The following is a 14,675-nucleotide window of genomic DNA, read 5'->3' as shown; positions in this document are numbered from 1 at the left end:
GCTGACCAAAATCCCCAAATGTTTTAATTGTGTATCCAAAGCCATATAGTCCCTTTGGGTCTCTGGTTTCCTTCTTCCTTCCTGTGTCAGATCCTGTAACTATGGGTGGTCTCTTGGACTTTTTTATCTGGCACACAAAACACTGATGAATGCTGTGTCTTCCTTCCCTTTCCTCTTCACCTGACTTGCTTCCCTAATGATTAACTTGCCCGCTTTCTTGCTATCAGCCCATGTGCAAATCTTTGGCTAGTTTGCTGGCATAGCCCTTTTGAGTGCCCAGACAACAAGGGTGCTATGAGGCATTCCTGCAAACACTTTCTTCTCACCAATAACTCTCTCCTCTAAGTTGGGCACCAACCAGGAATAGACTTTTACATACTGAGGAATCATCTGGCTTTTATATCCAGTGTAGAGTATTTGTTGTCAATGGCTCAGTGTCCAGATGGATATCTGCTATGTGTGGTGGTGTCCCTCAGGGATCATTACTAGGACCAGTGCTCTTTTAACATCTTCATCAATGACAGTAGGATTGAGTGAACCTTCAGCAAGTTTGTGGATGACACTAAGCTGCGTGTTGTAGTTGACGGGCCCAAGGAACAGGATGTCATTTAAAGAGGTGCTATAGAGGAGAAGGAAGGGGTCAGACTCTTTAGCAAGATCTGTTGTAATTGGATGAAGGGAAGTGATTTCAAACTAAAAGTGGAGAGATTTAGGTTGGACATAAAGAAGGAGGGTTTTTTTTACAGTTAGAATGGTGAGGCACTGGAACAAGTTGCCCAAAGAGGTTTTAGAAGCCTTGTCCCTAGAGATACTCAAAGTCATGCTGGACAGGGCTCTGAGCATCCTGATCTAGCTGTAGATGTCCCTGTTCATTTGTGTGGGAGTTGGATTGGATGATCTTTGAAGGTCCCTTCCAACTCAAAAGATTCTATGATCCAATTCTTCAAACTGAATTCCGTGTGTATGTCTTTGGTAGTTTTATCAGCTGTTATGTACACTCCTGCTAAGTAGTCATGATCAATATACCTTGCAAGTTATACCTTACTTTTTTAGACAGGTTGGTTTGACCTTAGTTTTTCTCAGTCCCTAGATATTCAGCATTTTATCATTTTATAGTACAAAAAAAATGAAACTGTTGCTTGTCTTGGTTCTTAAGCACGTCCCTACTAGGTGGGGCAGCTGAAAGCATGCTGTAGTTTCAGCAGACCTATGTGGCTGTCTAAAGGGACTGTTGGAGTACTAGGCATTACAGCAGTCTTTGGGGAGGGTCCCTGTGAAGGCTGATCTAATGCATTTCTTCAATATCCATAGCCAAGGTAAGTTTTTGTGGTGAAACTGATAGAATCATAGAATCTTTTGAGTTGGAAGGGACCTTTAAAGGTCATCTAGTCCAACTCCCCTGCAATGAACATTACATCTAGATCAGTTTGCTCAGAGCCTGGTTCAGTTGGACCTTGAATATCTCCAAGGATGAGGCATCTAGCCACCTCCCTGGCCAACCTGTGCCAGTGCTTTACTACCTTTATTGTAAAAAATGATTTTCTTATATCCAATCTAAATCTCCCCTCTTTTAGATTGAAACCATTTCCTCATATGCTACTGCAACAGACCTTGCTAATGAGTCTGTCCCCTTTTTTCCTGTAGCCCCTGCTTTTCGATACTGAGATACTTTCTTGACTCACTGTGAACTGAAGAAAGCCTTTCAAAAACTTTGTCAACAGTCAATATGCCTACTGTTTAGTCCAACTCATTGTTGCTATTGGCAAAACATTAGGAAACTGCTATTTTGAAGTTATACATAGATACTTGTTGTTTTGGGGCTAAGCATTTGGTCCCTTGTGAGCTTAAATGTTTCTAGAGTCCCATGGCAGACAGTGGATCTGGAACACAGTAATGACAACTTCCTTCCTAGCACTCATCGCTAATAGTTTTGAAGGACCACATGAAATGTGTATTATCTTAACCTCTCTTACCAGTAGACCAAGCTGTATCAAAGCTTTTTACTCAAGTACACACAGTAAAGTTCATCCCAGTTCTGCTTCTTGTCTAGCCTCCCAGGCTGCTGCTTGAACAGCCCTACCATTGAACTGTCTCATCTATTTGTGGCCTTAATGCAAAAGGAAATATTTAGCTGACTGAGCACAAAACTCGTTTGGAAAAATTTCTAGTACCAGTGTATCTGGTTGCGTAACCTTAAAAGCATATTTTGTTTGATGGATGGCATAGGAAAAGCTCTAGAGTTATGAAAATGAAAAATCATTCTCAAACAAATCCTATTTTAGAGTTATGAACACAACGGATATCTCTAAGAATGTGATTCTGAAGAGCCTCAAAAAGGCTGGAGAAGCAACTGTGACCTTCTGCATTCCCACTGCTAGGGAGGCAGGGTGCTGTGTATGTGATTGGAGCATGGAGCTATGGTAAGTTGAAGAACTGGAATGATGTTTGCACCTTTATGCAAACAGGGATGAACAGCAGTTTTTCCACAAGCCCAGTGACTTGACATCCCTGTGACTTTCTTCTTTCACACCTGGAAATTTGGCCAGAATGGTGACAAGTATCACTCGTTCAGGATGCATTTTGTTAAGCCCCTTGCCCTAGGGAGGCCTGTGGCAGTCCTGTTTCAGGAAAGCTCTATTCTGAAATTATTTAGCTCATTTGAGCTTTGCTCTTTCTGTAACTCGGGTTGACTGTGTGCCTAATAGAGAGACTTACCTAATATCTGCAGATTGCTTTGATATTTGGGTTAAAAGTGCTGGAAAAAAATGCAGAATTTGTAAGAGAGGACATTTCAAAGCCACATATGAGAGCTGGAGAGCTAATTCTCCTTTGCACCTTGTAAAATGTTTTCTGCAGATATTACCAATTCACATATTACCGTGGACTTCTAAAATGCATGGAAAAAATAACTGGGACAGAATGAGTGAGTTTGCATTTCCACAACTTCTTTGTGTTTCCTACTGTCCTGTTCTTCTGAATGCAAGGTCTTGTTATAAGTATGGTTACCATGTGCTTTTAGTAGATTAATCATTGCTGAGAGAAAGGCGGTGTATACTGCATGCATTATATCCTGGCACAGTACCTCCTGAAAGTTCCGAGAAATGCACTGGATTCTGGATTTGGTTTTATCTGCTGATTTGACTTTCCTCCTGCTGCTGGCCAGTGAGAAGGCCCCTTGAAGCCACTTAGCACTTATCTTTGCAGTGGTGATTCCGTATTTCTATGAGCATGAAGTGGGACCTGATGTCAATCTGCACCTTACATTCAGGGAGACAAGGCCTTCAGGTCTCCCATATGTCCTCTTGAACATGCTTGCAGAGGCAGGCATTTGGCTGTTTCAAAAGCGTTCCTCTTTTTATAAATATCTCATTCAATAAACAAAAGGAGGAGCTGCAGTTTTGCTGGATTATCTGAGCTGTGGCTCACAGCAGGAAATGCTAGGAAGTGACTAGTCTTGTTGCTCATTGCTAGTGTGTGCACCATGAAAGGGCACATTTTCTGTGAGGCTGAGGAACGTGCTCCATGCTGGAACTGGGCTTCAAGGGAACATGAGGCATAGAGTCACTTTCTGGGTTGCAGAAAGCTTGTAGTACAGTGGTAGAAATCCAGACACTTAAATGAGACTAGTGCTTCTGCCTGAGCTCCTCAGTTACGTGATAGCAGCACCTTATGCCAGACTTACCTGGGCCTTGGTTTGAAGCAGTGATGGGGAAAGGCCCTTTAGGTGCTCTGTGCCCCATTCTGTCTGCAGAGTGTTTTCTGCTTTAGTATGTTTGTTATTTATAGCGTACAAATCTTTTCTTTGCTGCCAGTGAGGGTGCTAATGGTGCATTATAGGGGTGCCTTTATCAGTCCAGTTTCCTGACCCACAACTGTGATAATTTTGTGATAATATTTGTGATAATTTTGTGTCCCTTCTGTTGCTCTAACACTAGGTTTGTCTTTTTCATTTTCCAGAGATCAGGTGGAGAGTAGGGATTTGTATTTATGCTGTCCTGCAAACACTTAGAAGCAAAGACAGCACCTTTTGCTTCTGTAGGTGTGTGAGTGTAAATCCATGCTGTTTGCACTGCTATCACTGAATATCAGCAGCCCGATTCTGGGATATAACATACATTGCCTTCCAAGAAGCATATGATTATGCTTCTTACAGAACCGTGCCTATGTTTATTTACAAAGGGTGTAATTTGTGTTGTGAGTGAAGGTCGTGCTCAGGATGCAGAAGACTTTTAGATTGGTTGAAATTTCAGTCTTAAATTTTTGGCAGATATTTTCAGAAATAAATTAAATGATGACAGTTATGAATCTAACACAACACTGGCAAATTGCTCTGACTCTATTTGTCTGTCCTTGATTAGCTGCTTTCTGTATGCTGGTTTACTTGGTTGCAAGTTTAACTGCTTCAAAGAAAGTGCTAATAACTAGTTTAAGCAGAAATACAAAAGTACTGCATTACTCACTGGTAAATAGAGTGATTTTTAGAGAGAGAGTGTGATTTCGTGTGCCAAAATCAAAACTAATGTCTTTAAAATGCTCTGAAGTCTTAAGGTGTTAAATACTTAGCTCAGATCTCTGTTAGCACAAGATCAGGTGTTTTCAGCAGTCTGTAGCAGTATGCACATGCATATAATGAAATTACTGTCATATTTTCACCAACGTAAAACCCACTCAGGCTACCCACTTCTGCATCACTTCTCTTTTGTCCCTCAGCAAATTTCTTGGAAAATCCTTGGAAACTTCTTGGTCTTCCTCAAAATTAAAACAGTTGTGTCAAAGCTGCTTGGTTGCTGATACAGTTTCAGGCTTGGAGCAGGCAGGCCTCCGGCTGTGATCTGTTCCAGGCTTGAAGCTGTGTCCTGATGCCACTGGCCCCCATCACGCATACCTCCTCCTTTCTTCCCATTTCTCCCACCCCTGTCTTGGATTCACACCTCTGTTCCAAAGTTCACGTTGTCTTCTCTCACTTTTTCCCTTCCCCCCCCCCCCTCTTTCTTTTCAACAGCAAGAGAGAATTTCGTACACACCTCCAGCCAGCCCAGTACCAAATTACACTTCCTCGTCACCACTACATGTCTCAGTGCCTCGAGCAATCAGGATGGAGGAAGACACGATCAGACTGCCGGCACACCTGCGTGAGTGTCACTTCCTGAAACTGAGGAGGGTGCAGGGCAGGGTGAGGGGAGGATTTTATTTTTTTTTTTTACTTTTATGGAAGATACGTGGGGAAGTACCCTGGCTTTAGAATTTTCTTTAAAGCTCTTGCTGGTTTGATTTTCAGTTTATTATTTTTAAACAACTCAGATCATTGTTTTCTCCCCCCACCACCACCTCTTATCAAGGATTTGGCTTCTCTCTCTTGACAGGGAAAAAATATGGAGGTTTAATTATGTCAGGAAAGGCTATGTATCTCTCTGTGTTTTAGGAATTGCTCACTGATACGCTGTGGCACAGTTTCATGAACTGTAGTATGGGGAGTGCAGTGGGTATTTTTCCAGTTGTTGTGAGTCTCAGCAGTAAGTTCTCCTGGAGCCCAGGCACTCCGCTACTACTCAGACAGAGGCTGTGATGAAGAAGGAGGAAAGGGCAAATCTGTACATGAAAGGATTGTGCAAAGGAAGAAGGGCACATCACTGACTTATATAACAAAAACTGGAGCTGGGATCAAGGTGAGAGCCAGGCACTTCCTTGCTGGAATGATTTAATGTTTGAGGAATAAGAAAAGCCAAGGACTGTTGACCAGGGAGAGGCAAATTGGTGATACAGTGTGGAGATGAGGAAGAGTGGAATTTTCCTTTTTAGGGAGGGAGCAGTTCTTATGTAAATTGAGAAATTTTAAGAAAACTTTTATCAGGTGTCACATTCCTGGGGTACTTGAGCAATAAGCAACAACAGGGACCAGTGGCAAACGCAACTTAGTGTGTTGCCATTCTGACAAATGTATTTGGGATTTTGGAAAAGGAATGATCTCCTGAGGTAGTCTTTCTGTAAAAATAAATAAATAATTAAAATGCAAAAATAGGAGTTCTTCCTGTCCTCAGCTGTTTTCCAAGCATGCTCCTTTTCTGGATGCAAACTGCTCTCCTAGCACTTCAGTAGTCCTGTGCTTACATCCTTGCTGGACAGTGAGTTGCAGCGCTTCAAGATTGCTCAGTGCCCGTGCCTCTTTCTGCACAGTCCTGGTTTTGTTGCCTGTGTTGCAGCATAACTCAAGCTGTACTTTTGATGGGTCAGAATGTGAGCTGGCACTGCCGTTTTCTTTGTGGGTCTGGCTACTGCTGAGCTCCCTGAGCTTTCCTGCCTCTGCCTGTGGATGCTGGCCTGTTTCCCCAGCCTTAAGAGGACTTGCTGGTACACTTACAGTCAATTTTGAAGCTTGTACCCAAATGCAAAGGACAAAAGCCAACACAGAACACTTCTCTCCACTGTGGCTTTTAGTCCCTGGGACTTTTTCTTCTCCTTGTTGTGTTACTTAGTGGAGTTTAACCCTGGTTTGAGTGCTGCTGTCTGTCCTCTCCACAGCTAGGATCACGTCTGGCTTTCAAATTTTACTGCCATCCCAGCTGGGTTCAACAGATGCACAGCGTAGAAAGGCAGAGACTCTTGAGGCTGAAAAGGTGGGGCACTGTTTACTACCACCTTATTTCTCATCAGCTAGCCAGCAACTAGGTAAAGTGTGAAGCTTAAAAAGGTTTTCTTTCAGTCAAAACTAGCTGTCCAACGTTTTGGGTGTGATTGAACGTTTTGCCTTGAATTTTAAAATGTGCAAATTGAAAAAAAAATTTTTAAAAACTTTTAAGGAGGCTTTTGTCCCATTAATATTTCTACACCAGTCTGACTTTCTGTAGTATAAAAACACAGAAGATTAATTATTAAGCATCTGTGGAATATTCTTTGACAAAGTCAGCATCTCAGGTCATAAACAGTGTGAAGCATGTTTACATAGCCTTACTAGCAGTCTTAATAGTCCATAGCAATATAGTATTTTTAGCTCAGTATGCAGTAATAATTGACCCAAACACACATTCAGAACCACTGTTTAGAGTGTATAGATTTATAACAAGGTCAGAAGGGACCATTATGAGTTTCTAAAATGATCTCTGGTATTACTTGATTTACAGAACTTCACTTAGTAGCGTATGTGTTCTAAGTTCAGTAACTGTTTGAGCTATAGCATGTTACAGAAAAAGATTTTGCCACGTAAAGACTTAAGGGATAGGGAGGATGTAAGATTTCTGTATAAGTTCTTTCAATGCTTAAAAGGCATAATTATCCTCCTTATTTGCTGTTTCTTTTTTTTTTTTAAGTGCCCTATTTATAGTTTGAATTAGTCGAGCTCAATTTCAAACTACTGGATCTCATTATCACCTTTCCTGCTAAATATTTCCAAAAGACTACTCTTGATTATAGGTGCTTTTTGATAAAGTCACTTTTTAACCTTTTCTTGACTATACTGGTTATGATGAGCAGTCCTTTATCTTCCTGTACAGTTTTTGGATTACAGATTGTGTTTGTATCATCTCCTGTGAACTGTTTCCCACCTAAGACATCTTTCTTGAGGTGAGGACTTCAGACCTCAAGATTATATTACAGAAGCAGTCCTTCTCATGCCAGGTATAGAAATAACTTAGTGCCTTCTGTGTTTTGAGTCACGAGGTTCAACAGCTATGGGAATTTGCAGTTCCTGCTTGTACCCTTCTCACTTTTTAGAGATATCTGAGATACATCTTTGGTCACAAATCTGAACTCCTGTAAAATGTCAAGTAACCGAGTTCTGTGTCAGGCTGTGTTGCTTTGTGTGAAGACTGGATCTATATCCACAAAGTCTGAGGGTTTTTTAAATCTGAGATTTTGTTTGGTTGCAGCCTTGTTTTTGTTTTTGTTGATAAGGTTAGCATAATAACTTCCCTTAACCCTCACCCCAATGCAACAGAAAGATACAATATCTCCAGCCATGTACAGAACTGGTAGCTGAGCGGGCCTCTATTTACTCTGCTTTCCATGACATTCTGATGACATTTACCAAAACAAAGACAGTTTTCAGTCCTAGACTGTATGTCATCCTTTCTGCCCACTTGCAAGTTTAAGAACTGTGCTGCAGGTACCACTGAAAGCAGCAGTTGGCCCTAGCACTAATTTTGTTCCAGACAATGCAGTAGGAGAAAGGAGGACAAGAGAGGAACATTTTAGATGGAACATGAAGTACTCTCGGTGGGTTCAAATATTATTTTATGCCTTCCTTATTAGAAATCTTGTTGTTTCTAATGTTAAGAGCACTCTAAAGGTGCTAATACCCAGTAGTATTTGGACAATTAGTAGAGCAATTTCCTTTGCAATAAATTATTCTTCAGAGTTTGCTGAGCAAATGATTCTTTGCTATGCTGAGCATATTTGACCAAGAGGCTGGAGAAAGGAAAACTGCAAAGTTTAGAATTAGTGGAATGCATATCCCTCAGTGCTACAAACATACTGAGTATTCTTTCTTTACCTTGGTCAACAGAGATAGAAATCTATGGAGAAACAACCTTTCCCATGATTGATGTGAATACACTTTTCTAATTTTCACACATTCTTCCATGTTTTGATTAGCTGTTTTCTTACCAGCCTGCTGTACTACTGTAGTATGGAACTAAAGTGTAATCAATCTTAACAGCAAAGCTTTGGGATAATGAGTGTAATTTTCTGATAGTACACAATTTTATCTGATACTATACTTCTCTGTAAGTGACTTTAACCCATGTATATGTGTGCTCATTTGCCTAATATCTACTTTATCTATAAAATATGTATTGGGCGTGCTGTAAATAAACTACCAGTACAATGCTACAGAATACGTTTTCCTCTGTTTGAGATACGTAGTCAGAAGGTACAATAATCTCCAGTTTGCACTTTGTCCCTGGTGTATATGCATGGTAGCTTTGCAGCATGCCTGATCCCTACTAGACTACACTAACATCAGATAGAAGGTGGACAATGGAGTGGTTTATGAAGGACTCCAGAGAAGCAATTTCAGTTCTCATACAAGGCTCTGACCTTGGTGACTTCTGTGATCATGGATTTCTTGATTGTGTTTCTCTACTCTAAAATGAAAAGTGTGAGCTTATAGATTTTTTTTTTTGAAGTTATAAATAAAATAACGAAGAATCCTATGAAAGATGGAAACTATGAAAGTATTTGCATACCCCTTATCTCTGAGGAAGCTTACTCCATAGTACCACTGAGAGAAAGTTTGTTCTTTTTCATGTGAATTGAAAGCAACTGTTTTTTTTGTCTGAATCAGTGACATTAGCTATTCATTTTATGCTCTGGGCAATACCTTGTGGTAAAAAGCTCTTGGATCTGGAAGGAGGGTCCTCCATGTGAGATGTGGATATGTCTAATGTGGATATGTGGATATATCTTAATATGCTCTGAATCAGTGAGTAAACAGTTTGGTAATACATAAAATGAAAATAATGTAATTATTTTCATATAAATAAATAATGCAATGTAATTACAGTTGCTGTTGCAGAAGGCAAAACATACTTACAAGCTTCATAATTTTTTTTCTGTCTCTCTGAAAGTAAAACTTCTTCAAGAAGAGACACAGAAACGTGAAAGCTGAAAATGGACTTTTGTGCTGTGGTCTGTGCCTTTGCCTGTAAAGCAGCATTCCCCTGTGCACATATCTGTCAGTTTGCACAGTCTGATTTTTATCTCTAAATGGCATCTTCCCTTGGGAGTACATATGTGTTTGTTTAAGGAGATGGACATTATCTCATGGGCAAAGATTTCAGTGTTCTCTATTGATACAAGCACGAACAAGAGTTCATTTCTTCCTCTGAACTAATTACTCTTTTTTTTTTCTCTCTTTGCTGTTGGCATCCTTCATATGCCTGAAGCCCACTGTCATAGCAAGGAACGTTGCGCATACTTTTCTGTACACACAAACCGATTATTCTTGGCAACAACTAACTTTTCTTGTTCCTGCTTTTCTCTGAACCCCTGACAGCCTGCACTGATATTCAGAGTAAAAAGACACACTCCAGATGCCACAATACATGCATCACTTTGTGCTGTTGTTTTCTTGACTGCACTCACTTTTGGGTGAGTGGTGGTGGAGAAAGATGGGGACCTGTTTGTAAAATTCTTTGAGTACTCCTTGTTTCAAATATAAACTTGTGTTCTACTCTTTGGTTTTCCAGTCTGGGATACGTTCCAGGCTACAGATGATTTTGATGAACGTTATTGCATATAGTTCTGGTCATATACTGCTAGTCTGATCACATTTTTTTATCTTAACATTTTTATATTCCTTTTAACTACTGTCTGTTTCACTGCCTTATTTAAGGAAGACTGAAGGAAAATTTGCTTAGTTATCTGCAATGATTACGTTAAGGGCTTTAACTTTTCAGTGACTGCGTTTTAGGAATCTTTCTGCATGCTTTTTTACTGGTATTTTATACTCTGATTCAGTGGAAAGCAGCGTAGTGCCTCTGTACTTGTCCATCTTCGTGACCTATACTACATTCTACAGACATGCCCTCTGTGTATCCCCTAAGACAGGACATGAGTAGAAGGGTAGGTCAAGCCGTTGAAGGGCTCTAAGATGGTAAGTTCTTTAAACTTAAGGAATTTATCAGATGCAAAAGTAAATTTGTTGTGAATTTCTTTCTCATGGTCAGACATCATTGCTTATGTGCATCATTTGTGTTCTAAGGGCACCAGTTTTCTTTTTTTGTGAAGGAATACAGGAAACAATTAAGAAGGAGGAAAAAACAATATTGTCAGGGTTGCCAAGGATCCATTTTTTCTGTACAGTGTCTATTAATTATGCTACTCCTTTTATTAATCCTTTGGAACCTGTTAATTATTCAACAATTTTGGCTAGCAACTGGAAAAGCCACTTTGAAGCATTAGACTATTATTATTTAGTTACTTGAATATTCAGTGCACTGAACTGAAAGTATGTAGTGAGAAAGGAAAAAAAGCCTTTCACCCTGAGCCACATTTAGAGCAGCAGGCAATAAAAATATTTACTTTGGAGGGATCTTTGGGGAACAAAACTGACTGACGCACATACAGGAAAAATAAAATAAAAGCTGCATAAGACAAAGGGACTAAGAGTGGACAGAATGTCAGATTAATGACTATGAGACTAATCTGCTGAAATGGATACTTAGATACCCACTGATTTTATTGGAATCTGAACTGTCCTCTTTCTCAGATGATTGGCTTTTTCCTTGCCCTTCTTTGCCCTTCTCTGACAGGAATTATGTTTAAGCAGCCATATTCCCTCTTACTGTCTTTGGTATGCTTGTCTTTCACTCTAATCTTTTTATGCTATATTTTATTCTCTCTCTGTTTAGCTTGTCCTTTACTAAGCAATCTAAATCTACTTCCCCCCCTCAAAAAAAAAAAAAAAAAAAGACCCAACTAGTTGCACTATTTCACACTATTCACTACCTGGCTGTTTGCAGTTCTTAATCTTGCTGTTGCATATTCTTCCACTACAGACTTTTCTTGCACATTTACATTGTGAATTACATCTAGTTGTTATAGTGAAAAGTGTGAATAAGGAGGATGTTGTTTATGCTTACCTTTACCTAAATATTTAGTTTCCACCATGGCTTATCTAAGTTTGACTCATCTACAGATTCTTGTTGCCTTTCTAACAGCTGATACTGGGGGAGGGAGTATCAGTATCAGTATTCAGACCTTGCCCACTAAAACAGACTGTATGCTAAAGCTTAGCAAAGCTGAGTTTATCAATACAGCCAGCAAGTGACCTCTTGAGTGTGGTACAATGTCATGCTTTCTGGGTGTTCCTTGCTGTGAGTCTCCAGTCAGCTTTGAGACGATCATATGCTCAGGGAATTTGAATAGGTTGGAACCCAGTCTCAGATTCACTCTTCAACCTTGTCTGGACACAGTACAGATGCAGGTGTTTTAGACAGGAAAACTTTATGCAGAATATGTTGGACTGGGGGACTAAAACCACATTACTGATCCAGCTAGAAAAATGGTAGCCTTTGCACCATGAAAATTCTCATTTACGATTTTCTGACATGATCTTTGTTTCCTGAGAGGAACTGAGCCCTTTTTTCACAAGGTGTACATCAAGGTGACTCAGGGCCCATTTGATTCTGGTGTTAAATAGCAGTTGAGTTGAACCTTAAATCTATTTGCTCTTTACTGCAGCCTAGTTACTGTGGTAGAGGCACCCAGATGAAATATGAAAATTGTTGCGAAGAGTCAGTGCTGTGAACTGATTTCTGTTTCTTGAGAGAGTGTTTTGGAGTCAAGTACTTTTTAATTTTTGTATGCATATGTATATATACACATGTGTTTTATTTTCATGTGTGTATATATACACAAGCTGTGTTAGTGCAGTGGTTTCCTGCACTGACAACCCCAGTGGAAGTGTGTGGATGAATTAGATCCTTCCTGTCCTGGTGGGAACTTGTAAAGCAGCTCTGAGATGGAAATCTGAGACCTGTGCTTTGGGGCATGGAGAGCTCATGGTGTGAGGGTCTCAGTGGTACTCAGCCAGTCTCATGCTCCTGGAAAGCTTTGCTAAGGGGTTTTAAGTATTCAGAACACAGATTCACCTCTGTTTAGTGGGGAAATGGAGCAGTGTCACTTTAATGTGGGATTCAAGCTGTTCCCTTGTGGAATTCCCTTGGAAAATGTGGGGAGGAATAAGAAGCAAAAGCAGCAGGACATTTATGGCATTGCTGGATTTGAAGCATTTTTAGCTTTGTCTTAAAGGGATGCTGTCAGAATCAGTGACTCTAAAATTAGATTGCTTTTCTCTTTCCATCCCAAATGTGTCTATTTTTTTTTCATTTGTGTTTTGCTACAAATTTCCTATGTTAATTTTCTTAAATAAAATTAATGTAAAGAGACCAGTATTCTTAATAGCTATGTAATTAAAGAAAGCACAGAAGAGAAAGTGTGTTAAGCCATGCCTAATAATTTCACAATAACAATTGGTTGTGTGGTGAGTGCCTTGCAACAAAATGCAGAAGTGATAGAAAACCCTGCAGAACCAACATAAAACCAACATGCTGCATCTTCTCCTTCAGTAAAAAACAGAGCTGAGCCTCTGAACATCAGAAGAGACTACACCTGTCCAGTGCTTAGAGGGGCCACCAGGATGTGGTATACTAGGATCTGGAGTACTGTGTCCAGATATGGAGTCCTCTGTAGAGGAGAGACATAGACCTTGCATCCAGAGGAGGGACACAGAAATGATCCAAGGGATGGAACACCTCTTCTGTGGACAGGCTGAGAAAACTGGAAGTGATCAGCCTGGAGGAGAGAAGACTGCAAAGTTACCTGATAGCAGCCTTTCAATATCTAAACGTGAGCAACAGGAAAGAAGGGGACAGGCTTTTTAGCAGGGTCTATGCTGACAAAAGGGGAAATGGTTTCAAGCTTAAAGAAGGTAGATTTAGGTTAGATATAAGGAAAGAGTCTTTTACAGTGAGGGTGGTGAGGCACTGGAACAGGTTGCCCAGAGATGTGGTTGATGTCCCATCCCTGGATACTTCTAAGGTGAGGCTGACTGTGGCCCTGGGCAACCTGATCTAGCTGTGGTGTCCCTGTTCATTGCAGGGGAGTTGGACTAGGTGACCTTTTAAGGTTCCTTCCAACTCTTAAGGTTTCGATGATGTATGAGGAGAAACCTATTCCAGTTTTAAGATACTGGGGATTAATGTAGTGGAGGCCATGGGCACACCTGCTCACCCCAGTACCAATTATTTGACATCCATTTTATTGATTTGGATTTCCTTCTGCATTGCTTGCCACTCAGCTGGCACTCCTGATGCAAGCACAACCTGATTAAACAGGCTTTTGTGCCTGATTTACAGCTCCTCATTTTATTGCTGGAGCAGAAGGACTCAGCAATGATTTGTAAGTTCACTGAACACATTTTTAGTAAAGTAGTTCCATCTAGATTTGGAGAGCCAGTCTCCAGTGCCTTAATTAGGAGTCTCTTCTTAAATAAATTCCCATAGGTATTTGGAAGGGGGAAGCACTTATTTATCAGGCATTCCTCTTGTGTGGATTCTTGTGCAAAGTCTTGTCTTTTATGGGTTGAATGTGTATGAATGAGTATGTTCACAGTTCACTTCTAGTTTAAACTTTTGTGCAGTGCATGCTCAGTACAGATCTAACAGGCTGCTGTGAACTTTGCTGAAGATATTTGAGTTGTTTATATATTTAATAGGAATGCAATTGATGATATTGGGAGTTAATAGTCCCCTCTGATGGGCTTTCTACAGTTAATTAACTGGGATACTCACTCAGCTCTGAATCTTTGCTTATGGATCTTTATATGTAAAAATCATACCCTTTAAATAGCCATGAGCAGCCTGCTTTGTTTACTGAATGTACCTGTATGTTTTTGATCTCGGTATTTCTATATCCTGCTGACAAATAGAAACAACAAAAGTGACCATTCTGCACTGGCAGCAGGGTCATGTAACTTTACTGCAATTATACAGAGCAAAAAAAAAACAACAAAAAAACAACCTGTTAAAAACAAACAAGTTAAAATGGATAAACAAACAAGTTAAAATGGAGTGAACATCTTCAATGATTAACCAGCACATCCTTCCTAATTTCAGAGGCTTGATGTGGGGTGTTCAGTGGAGAGATGGGATAAGGAACTCCTTCTGTGGCAAAGTGTT

General features: G+C 40.2%; 1 protein-coding gene across 2 annotated transcripts in view; it reads left to right on the top strand.

The window, feature by feature from the left end:
- ETV6 (ETS variant transcription factor 6) overlaps window positions 1-14,675 on the top strand; it is a 126,186-nt gene that overhangs the window by 37,535 nt on the left and 73,976 nt on the right. The window contains exon 2 of one of the 2 annotated variants that reach the window (XM_065742348.1): window positions 5,003-5,132. The exons of the other annotated variant lie outside the window; for it this stretch is intronic. Coding sequence (XP_065598420.1) covers window positions 5,003-5,132 — 130 coding nt within the window. The remainder of the gene's footprint in view (window positions 1-5,002; window positions 5,133-14,675) is intronic. 2 annotated transcript variants of the gene reach the window in all.

Source organism: Cyrtonyx montezumae, unplaced genomic scaffold (assembly GCF_038088225.1).
Source record: "Cyrtonyx montezumae isolate F1298 unplaced genomic scaffold, pur_monq_1.0 scaffold_3, whole genome shotgun sequence".
Classification (NCBI taxonomy): domain Eukaryota; kingdom Metazoa; phylum Chordata; class Aves; order Galliformes; family Odontophoridae; genus Cyrtonyx; species Cyrtonyx montezumae.
This window is presented reverse-complemented; position numbering and strand designations above follow the sequence as displayed.